General features: G+C 38.1%; 1 protein-coding gene across 1 annotated transcript; it reads right to left on the reverse strand.

The window, feature by feature from the left end:
• Positions 1–9,741: 9,741 nt before the first annotated feature.
• LOC138905219 (uncharacterized) lies at positions 9,742–10,281 on the reverse strand. Its single transcript, XM_070193725.1, has one exon. It carries the CDS (start codon positions 10,279–10,281, stop codon positions 9,742–9,744), a length of 540 nt encoding a protein of 179 aa, XP_070049826.1.
• Between the last annotated feature and the right edge of the window lie 997 nt (positions 10,282–11,278).

Here is an 11,278-nt window from a genome sequence, read left to right on the forward strand (position 1 = left end):
TGGAATATTAGGGGGTGAAATAAAAAGGTGCATCTCATAGATTAATTAAACTCGTTAGACTATACAATGTGTCCTTTGTGGCTCTTCAAGAACCATTTGTACATAGCTCTAAGCTGGAACAATTTAGAAGCAGAGGCGGATCCAAAATTTATACTTTATGGGTTCAATTTTTAAGGTTTTAGCATTGAACTCATTATATTTTTAAAGTTATGGATTCATATCTACTATTTTTATAATTTTAAAGAATTTTTACATATAAATTTTTGCTCCGCATGAAAAGTTAAGGGTTCACTTGAACCCGTCTTCAACACTTTACATCCGCCTCTGTTTGGAAGGAAGCTGGGGTTAGATAATACTGTGGCTACTCGTAAAGGGAAGATTCGTTGTTTTGGGGATTTAAATCACGCAAGCTCAGTCATGAATGATCACCAGCAGCACTAACCTTTTTCTGTGCAACATAATATATCTTTTGAATATTTATGTGTTTTGGTGGTAGGACACCAGCTGAAAAGAAGGATGAAAGGATTCACAGACTGAGTCGAAGTCTGGATTTTATCAAATGTGTGGAAGAATGCAGTATAATTGAAGTAGGCTAGAATGGAATTGACTATAAATGGTCTAACCAGTAAGAGATTAGATAGGATTCTATACAATGATGAGTGGTCAGAAGTATTTCCTATAGTTATAGCGAGACACTTGCCCAGAACTAGCTCTGATAATAACATAATGCTGCTCAACTACTCAAAAGGAGATGAACCTGCTATTAAGTACTTTAAGTTATTGAATTTCTAGACCGAACAACGAGATTTTAAAGAAGTGATTCAGGAGTGCTAGATATAGTCATATAACAGGCAATGCCATGTGGATTATGCAAAACGCCTTGAAAAACTAGAAAACGGTCAAGTCATTGATCTAGCGGTTCTGTACGCAAATGTCTTTGACAAGGTAAAAGATCTCGAACAAAAGATCAGTAACGTGGAAGTGACCTAGGAAGCTGACTCCTCATATCAGAAAAGGTCAATTATGTACTCTTTATATGCTGATCAGATAAGGTGGAGCAAGATGCAGAATTCTATTCTAAGGACAAAAGGCAAGAGTTAAATGGGAAGAAGAAATAGACACTAACTCCAAATTCTCCAACACTAGCATCAAAGGAAGAGAGACAAGCCAAAGAATCCAATATCGATCGCCCGTATTAATAGCGTCATCATCCAAGAGTTCTCTTTTACTCCTAACATTTCTAACCAAGTTCATTGCTGCAAGAAGACAACGTAATAATTACTGAAGTATGGACATCACATGTTTTAGGAAATTATTAACTTTGAAGCAATATTACATTATATTTTTGTGACTGCCCCAATTTTCCTCCGTAGGATATCGTGACGGCACCTAGTCTCTAAGACTAGGTAAGCCTAACACTTACTGATTAATAGCAAAATTTAACCAACAATTATGAATTTCGATATGGAAATTTTCATACAAGCCAACAATCCCAAAACCGGTAGTACAAGTCATAAGCTCTACTGAGTTTGCTAGAAAATTCCCTAAATACAACTATTTTGGAATAAAAATAAAAGTACAGGTACAATATCAGAAGGTGACTCCGAGCCGTGCAAACGCAACGACAGGTTTACCTTGAGTCTCCACAGTAAAACCCAAACAACTAGCTATTGTTCAACCAACTCCGAAATACATGGATCTGCATAAAAATGCGCAGAAAGCGTAGCATGAGTACACCACAATGGTACCCAGTAAGTATCAAAACTAACCTCGGTGGAGTAGTGACGAGGGACAATCAAGACACGTACTGGACTAAACAACCTGAACAAGTTTGAAGGTGAACTAAGGGGAAAACAATGTTAAAATAAAGCTAAGCATGGTAAGGAAGACAAAACAATATTCGCAATGAAACACTAGAAACAACAATTAGCAACAAGAAGCAAACTGATAGTAATGTTGTAGAGTAAGCTGGACACAGTCTAAGTATGATAAACTAAATAAAGGAAACAAGTGACAACTCAACAAGAACAACCGCTTTTACACCAGATCTATTCAGAAATTTTCACGAGGTACTAAACCTCATAATCACAAATCACGGGTCCCAATTCTTGAACCCGAATCACTTGGCCTCTTGTGCCCACATTACAAATTTATAACCGCATGGATGACTTACGTGCCAAGAGAGTGACAATATCTAATATCCACACAGACCACTCACGTGCCAACAATAACAATGACTCATGACTGCATGGACAACTCACGTACCAACAGGATAACTCTCACACAGAAGACAAGTACACGGGAGTACATGTAAATGGTCAATAGCATCAGGATTCATCTTTTCAACTGATATGGGTGATTTATTAACGTGTATGCTTGTGCAAGTATTCTACCACGTATATAGCCCACTTTGTCACGTTGTATGTGCAAATATCAATAGTAACAATAGCACGAATAACTCACGTGTGAACATCCCGACAATCCTCTCAACAACGTGTGCCAAAACATAACAACACAGTAAAATGACTTTCACAACATGTGCCCATATGCCCTAACATTTCCTCAAAACGGTTTCAATACCATAATCATGCATAGCCCTCGGCTCAACAATACTGGGTACAACAGCAACAACAACAATAACACGAGAATACGACAAGTAAATCAACTCAAGAACTTTAGAACACAAAGAAACAGATGAACGAGTTCACAATGAAAGAGACAACATAGAATAATAGTTTTAACAAGAATAGCTTAACAAGGGGAGAGATGGCGTGCAACAATGATTTCCACATAAGTACAACTCGACGGTAAGAGAGATAATATGAATCAATGATTCTAAATAAGGATAAGTCAACAATGAAAGGAATAACAAAACTTCAATTAAGTTTGAGAAATTACAGAAAATATACTGATAAATTCAATTAAAGATAAGCAATTACGGAGAAAATAGCATAGCAATAAAAGAGGCAACATTTACAATTAAGGCACATAAGCATTTAATTAGCAACAAGGGTAAAACATGAATCAATTAATTCCAAATAATACATTGTGATGACCCAAAAGATTATCTTATATTTTAGAACTCAAATCTACACTCTTAAGCCTTAAAAATCTCATTTTTACCCTCCTCAATTTGCGTGCGCAGTCCGGACAGGTTTCCGAAAAGCTTTTATGCTGAAAACTAATGAAAATAAGAATTTTTGTCTTAAAATTTGATTTTAGTTGATTTCGGTCAATATTTTTGGTAAACAGGCCCGGATCCGTACTTTGACAGTCCCGGTAGGTCCGTATCGAATTATGGGACTTGGGCGTTTGCCCGGAATCGAATTTGGAGGTCCCTAGCTTGAGTTATGAATTTTTGATGAAAATTAAAAGTTTGGAAATTAGAAGTTTTAAAGTGTTCTTGAGAATTTCATTTGAATTGGTGCTAAATTTAGAGTTCTAGGTGTTATTTTGGCAATTTGATCGTGCGAGCAAGTTCGTATAATGTTTTTAGACTTGTGTGCATGTTTGGTTTGGAACCCCGAGGGCTCGGGTGAGTTTCGGATCGGCTACGGGATATTTTGGACTTTGGAAATCTGGTTTTTCTGCAGAATCTGTGTTCTGGCATGTCCTTCTTCGCGTTCGCGAAGGTACTCTCACGAACGCGAAGAGTAAACTGGGCAGCTGAGGATTTCTTCTTCGCGAACGCGAAGGCTTGGTCGCGAACACAAAGCGATAGGGGCGTTACCCTTCGCGAACACAACAAGCCCATCGCGAACGCGTAGCGTTAGGCACTAGGGAGGGGGAGTCAGCCTTTTCTTCATCGCAAACGCGAGCAATGTCTCGCGAATGCGAAGACCAGGGAATGGTAGCCTACGCGAACGTGAGCATTGCCTCACGAACGCGAAGGCTTGGCAGCCCATACACTTTGCGAACGTGACAGTGCTCTCGCGAACGCGATGAACACTGTCGCCCAGCACTTAACAGAATCCAAAACGGGATTTTTGCCAAAAAAACTCATTTTTCTCAAAAACCAAACGGTGAGGGGCGATTTTTCAAGAGTCATTCCTTTCCCAAATTGTTGGTAAGTGATTCTAAACCATTTTCGTTCAATTACTTATTACATTTCTTGAATTTTCAACCTAAAATCTAGAGTTTTCATGGTAGAATTAGGGGTTAGGGTAGAAAATAGGGATTTCGGGTCGGATTCCAAAACTAATTACATATTCGGGCTCGGGGGTGAATGGATAAAAAGATTTTGGTCTGAACCTTGGGTTTTGACCAAGCGGGCCCGAGGTCGATTTTATGACTTTTTGGAGAAAAAATTGGAAAATTTAATTTATGCAATATAATTGATTCCTTTAGCAATATTTGATATTATTGAGTCATTTTTGAATAGATACAAGTGGTTTGGAGGTGAATTCCAAAGGAAAAGCTGTGATTGAGAATTAAGTGGCCTTCGGAGCGAGGTAAGTGTTGTGTCTAACCCTGACTTGAGGAATTAGGAACCTTTGATTATTTGCTAAGTGAAATTCATGTGAGCAGCGTATATGTGAGGTGATGAGTACCTATGCGTCGCCAATTTACCTGGTTTTTCATGTTTCTCTGTATTTCTGAAATTGTCTCATTCCTATGCCAAATTGCTACGTGTTATACTAGTGTTGTCCAAATTATCGTTCTTATTATGTTTACGGATTTTTCTGGTGATAACTGAGTTTTTATTTCAAAGTTGAGATTGATATTATGTAACCAAATGTTGAAGTAAGGTTTGTACTTGTTATTCTATCTCCCTGTTATTATTTATGCATTGCATTATGGTAAGGGAGAGTGTTAATGCACGAAGGGTGATGCCGTGCCATATTGTGAGTGTTAATACACGAAGGGTGATGCCATGCCATATTGTGAGTGTTAATGTACGAAGGGTGATGTCGTTCCATATTGTGAATGTTAATGCACGAAGGGTGATGCTGTATCATATTGTAACTGTTAATGCATGAAGGGTGATGTCGTGCCATGATATGAGAGTAAAAGCACGAAGGGTGATGTCGTGCCGTTTCTATAAATTTTATGGTGAGATTGAGAGTAAAAGCACGAAGGGTGATGCCGTGCATTTTTCCTTACTGTATTCACTATTCCTGTTGATTCATGGTATATTGACTGCTCCGGTGATCATTCTGTTGTAGTTCTTTATCTTGTATGCCCCTCAGTATGTTTCCTGTCCCGACATTTCCTATTTAGTTCTTCATTCCTGGTATTTGCGTATACACTGTTAAATTGTACAGGTTGATTTGTAGGTGCCTTGCCTTAGCCTCGTCACTACTTTGTCGAGGTTAGGCTCGACACTTACCAGTACATGGGGTCGGTTGTACTGATGCTGCACTCTGCACTTTCTGTGATCGAGATTTGCTATTGGTCCGCTGTCCGGAGACTCAAGGTAGATCTATCGGCGTTCACAGGCCTTGAAGTCCCCGTCTATCTTTTTATGTCCTACTGTTTTCTTTCATTCAGACAGTTATATTTCTTTCAGACTATTACTTGTAGTAAAATTCTAGAATGCTCGTGAATTGTGACTCCAACTCCGGGTGGTAGTAATTAATACAGTTTTTTGATATTTCGCACTTATTATATTTTATTTTAGTTAATTATTGTTATTTACTGAATGGAAATAAGGAATTTATTTAATGATTCTCTAACGTTGGCTTGCCTGGCAAGTGAAATGTTAGGCGCCATCACGGTCCCGTCGGTGGGAAATTTTGGGTCGTGAAAGACACGTAAGAGTAAATTTAGTAAATAGGGGATTTAACATGCTAAAACAACTTCACATATAATGAACATAAGAACCTAAGAGCCCTAAGTGATCAAATATTCAAAAATAAGTTTGAGAACGTACTCGTCACCTTGCGTACATAGCCTTTACATAACACAATTAGCATAAATGACTCTAATCCTATGGGGTAGTTTTCCCCACACAAAGTTAGGCAAGATACTTACCTCAAAGAAGCTAGACTTTTGTTTTGGTAAGTATCAAACTTTCATTAATTACCAAGTAGAATATTTACAAATCCAGCTAGACTTTATACTCAGTTTGTTGTTCATATGACGAACACATCCACACTAATAGAAACTATCCTATACATATTAACTGGGAAATAGATGATCTTTGCTTTCCTCTGCTAGTTTTCACATTTGACACCTTGTATCTATCTGCATACCCCCAGCTTTTTAGTCTTGTAGCTGTGAGTAATCTATCTTGAAATTGAAGCCATGTTATGAAGACGGCTTTTGGTCTTGCTGCATTCCCACGCATTAGGTTCTTCTATGTGACTTTTGGTAGATCTCCTATCATTTTCAGGTAGATGGTCCTAATCATGCTCCTTCTCCCTGGTGACTTATGTTCCCACATTACCCAATTCCTCTCTTGCCTTGAATATTTTCCTTATCATCCAACTTGCTTGTTGGGGTATGGGCATATTTGCTAACTGCTTCCCTTTTATATAGTACTCATATATCCATTTGATCCAAAGAGTATCTTTCTTACTATGTAATTCCCAATAGGTTTTAACTATAATTGCTTTGTTCCAGATCTTCACATTTGTAAGGTTAAGTCCTCCAGTTGACTTTGGCACACACATTCTACTACAGGAAATCATTGTTTTTCCAGTTATTTCATTTGCTCCTGACCAAATTTAACTTCTGCAGTAAGCTTCTATGGCCTTCATCACTTTGGCAAGTATTATGAACAACTGAGCCCAGTAAGATTGGACTCCAAATAGAACTGACTTAACCAACTTGACTCGACCAGCATATGACAACTTCTTTGCTACCCATGAAGCCACCCTTGCAGCGATCTTAGATATTAATGGTTGCCATTCTACCATCTTCAACTTCCTTGTAGCCAGTGGGATCCCTAAACACCTAAAAGGTAATTCCCCTTGCCCATATCCCAGCAGTTGCTAAATATCATATTTGAGAAGATCTGGTACTCCACCAAAATATATAGCACTCTTTGACATGTTAGCTTGTAAATCTGAAGCATCTGTGAAGTTACCAAACTTTCTGTGCAGTAGACCTACAGAAGTTAGATCTCCTTTGGCAAACATTAGTAGGTCATCTTCAAAACTCAAATGAGTTATGTTCAATTTTGAACACTTAGGATGATATTTGAATTGCTTCTCTTCTCTTCATTCACTAAGATTTCTACTTAAGTATTCCATAACTATGGCAAATAAGAAGGGTGACATTGGGTCCCCTTGCCTGATCCCTCTTGCAACATCAAATGGTTTGGTTGATTCTCCATTAATCACTATGGAGTAATTAACAGTTGACACACATTCCATCACCTATCTAACAAACTTTGGAGGAAAGTGTAGCTCTTCCAGCATCTGCTTCAGAAACCTCCAATCTACTGTATCATAGGCTTTTTGAATATCTACCTTGATCATGCATCTTGGTGAGATGTATTTCCTTATGTATGCCTTTACCAATTCATGTGCAAAGATCACATTGTCTGCAACTCTTCTCCTAGGAATGAATCCAGCTTGTGTTTCTGTGATGATGCTAGCAATAACCTTTTGTATTCTTCCTTCTAGGACTTTAGCAATGATTTTATAGAGGACAATACAACAAGAAATGGGCATATACTCTTTGATTGTAGCAGGATTAGATACTTTTGGAATCAAAGTTACTGTAGTACAATTGATGCTTCTAAACATAGTACTTGTCATAAAGAACTCTTTTATTGTTTCTATAACTTCATTCTTGATAATTGGCCATACTTTCTTATAGAATAGTGCATTGTATCCATCCACCCTTGGTGCTTTGTTATCTCCTATAGAGCATAATCCATTATATATTTCTTGTTCTGTTACTGTTTCACATAGCTGAAGTTGCTGATCATGTTTCAGTTTTTGCCTCTTCTCATGGTCTTCTTATTTACTGCTGCCACACTGGGAATTGCTGTGCCCATGAGTGACTTGTAGAACTAAGTAATCTCTTCCCTTATAGCTATTGGGTCAGTCATTTTCCTCCCATCTAGAGAATCAATCTCTGTGATTTGTTTCCTCTGTTTCCTATCTTTCATAATTGCTGAGAAGTAGCTAGTGTTAGAGTCTCCAAGTTTTATCCACATTGCACTCGCCATCTTTTGCATTATACTTTCTTCAATCAAGGACCACTTTTCAAGTTGGCATAATATATTCTTCTCTTCTTATGCAAGTGCATCTGTATAATGTGCACTTATCTTGGTCTGGACCTCTTTCAGGTCTTCCTTGGCTTGTTCAATCTTCATAGTAATACCCTTGAAGTCGGTTTCATTTAGGACCTGCAGTTTTCCTTGTAGGTCTTTCTGCTTCAACCAAATGTTTCTCATTGTATCTGCATGCAGGTTTTGTGTCCAGCAGTCCTCCACCATCTTGGGAAAGTTCTCATGTGTTGACCAAACATTGAAGAATTTGAATGGTGGCTTGATCTTTGGCTCCCTCAGGTTATTATTTATCATCATAGGACTATGATCTGATATGTGATGCAGTCTGTACTCAGTAGTGAGATGTCCAAACTGCATCATCCAATCTGCATTTCCCATTGCTCTATCAATTCTACTCCAAATTCCGTCTCCACCTTGCTGTTAATTTGTCCAGGTATAGTAATCTCCCTTCCATGGTAGCTCATTCAGCATCAGGTTTTGTACACATTCAGCAATGTCCTTTATCTCTATGCTAGTTACTGGAGTACCATATAGTCTATCTTGTGGGCACAATAAGGAATTGAAATCACCCCAGATAATTCAGGGTTTAGATTCCTTCTGTGAGATTCCTGCAAGTTGTTGACATAGCTCCTTTCTCTTTTCTATTGTGTTATATCCATACACCACTGTCATGTCACAATCAATGGCTTGGTTCCTGCTAACCACATTATAGTGTAGTAATTGTGCTTCTTGTTGTATACTCTTGATATGATAAACTACACTATCCCAAAGTATCCAAACTCTTCCATTAACTGCACTTGCATAATTAGTTTCAAACTCCCATCCAGGAGCTATTTTCCTACTAATTTTGCATGCATTATGGTCTTTGACTCTTGTTTCCACTAATCCAACTAGCTTTACTTTATTCTCTTTATGGTATGTAGCAATTTCTTTTTGTTTATACCTTTTATTTAACCCCCTCACATTCCATGCTAGCTAAGACATTATTGATGGTATATGAATCCCCCTCCTAAATCAGAAGAGAGTAAGGTTGCCACCACAACATCATCTTGTTGCAATATTTCAAACTCATTTCTCACAAGTATAGCAACTTCAACTATTTGATTCATAGGTCTGCCATTTATTTCTTTAGTTGACTTTCCTTTCAATATCTGCTTCTCTTTGGCTTGAGGATCTATCTCTTCATTTGAAATTGTTTATGCTGCTTGTCGTCTTTGTTTGGCCGCCCCTGCATAGCTAGTACCCTGTTGATCACGAGTAGAGGTAGCTGGCATACGAGTGTCTACCTTTGGCACCCAAGTTAGAACCAGTTTTTGAGGTCTCTTCTTCCTTTCTATTGGCCTAGTTTGTTTTATTTCCTTTGTCTTCAATTTATCCATTCTTTACTTATCACAGTTATGCCCTATCATTAAGCATTGTTCATAGTATTCGGGTTTCCATTCAAACATCACTCCCTACTGTAATGTTTTCCCTGAAGGATCCATCACTGTTATTTCAGATGGCAAGGCCTTGGTAACATTAACTTCAATGAGCATTCGAGCAAATGATATTCTAGTCTATTTTGCTGTACATTCATCCGCATATTTAGGAACACCAATGGCACTGGCTATCCTACTCAATGAATCCCTGCTCCAACAACTCATGGGCATATTTGGGAACTTAACCCATAAAGGCATTTCTGTGAGGAACTCTACATTGAAGTCAAAATCTGGAGTCCATTGCTTTAAAATTATAGGTCTTTTATAAATAGTATAAGGTCCTGCATACAATATTTCATTCATGTCTGCTATGCTTTGAAATTTAACAATATAATATCCCTCCTCATGATAATAGATTCCAGGTTCTGATACATTATTCCAGTTTTGTTGCACATATTTGCTCATGTAATTATACCCAGGTGTATCTCCCACTACATATACTATTAGTGTCGACTTCCATTTATCAATTTTCTTTTCTGTTTCTCCTTTGTCAAGCTTAATAATTACAGATCCCTCAACCAATTCCGAAGGAATGTAATCAATAGACATACCATTAGTTGCAGCATGATTACGATTGAATAGTTCAGTCCAAGTAGGCTCTGGAGCTTGTTGCTTCATTGCTACTTCAGCATTCTCCTTTGTTGATTCATTAGTGCTTGTACTTCCTTGTGGTCTTTCTTTCTAGTCAATTACGTCTTTGGTTCTCCGCTGAGGTTCAATTTCTTAACCCTAGGGTTGGATTTCACAGCCGACGCTAATGGTGAAAGAGTCAGAAACTGAGTTGCTACTGGTGTTGAAATTCTTTGTTCTCCTCCATTTTCTAGAGTTTCAGCTATTACTCTAGCACATACCGAGCTCCCTACTGTAACAATTGGTTGTTTCTTCGGTCGACCTTGCCCTCTGGCCATGGCTACCACCGTCGGCGTACATTATCTTAACGTGCGACGAGAGCCCTAGTAATGATAAGAAGCTAGCATGTTACTCTAAAATGACCTTATAGAGTAAAACAACTTCTGGACGGCTCAAATCTAACCAAAATAACTTCAAATCATAAATAAAACTCGTAGGAAATGATTCCGAAGAATAAAATTTCAATCTTTAACAAGAACTAAAAAGTCAACCCCGGGCCCGCACCTCGGAACCTGAAAAATTTACAAACTCCGAACACCCATTCAATTACGAGTCCAACCATACTAATTTCATCCAATTCCAACTCGGAATTAATGTTCAAAGCCCAATTATTCTCTTTAGAAAAGCTTTTGATAAAAAACCCCAATTCTCTAATCAAAACATGGATTAATTCAAAAATAAACTTCTGTAATCATATTAAAATACAAAAATTATAGTTATATATTTACCCCCATGAAAATACGAGAAGAACGCCGCGAAAATCACCTCAATCGAAGCTCTAGAACTTAAGTATGCTCAAAATACTAAATCAACGCAGTTTGATTTTTTTTAATACACAAGGAATTTCGCTTCTGCGCCCAAAACTCCGCACCTGCGGTCTGCCAGCTGTAATTTCCATATTTGCGGACCATTTTTTGCACCTGCGGGGTCGCATATGCGGACCCAACTTCGCATCTACGAAGCACCAACTCTCTTATCTGACACT

Source organism: Nicotiana tomentosiformis, chromosome 2 (assembly GCF_000390325.3).
Source record: "Nicotiana tomentosiformis chromosome 2, ASM39032v3, whole genome shotgun sequence".
In the NCBI taxonomy this organism is placed as follows: Eukaryota; Viridiplantae; Streptophyta; class Magnoliopsida; order Solanales; family Solanaceae; genus Nicotiana; species Nicotiana tomentosiformis.

Bases quoted from the DNA above. Each gene is read 5' to 3' on its own strand.
- LOC138905219 (XM_070193725.1), bottom strand. From the start codon at position 10,281: ATGAAGCAACAAGCTCCAGAGCCTACTTGGACTGAACTATTCAATCGT.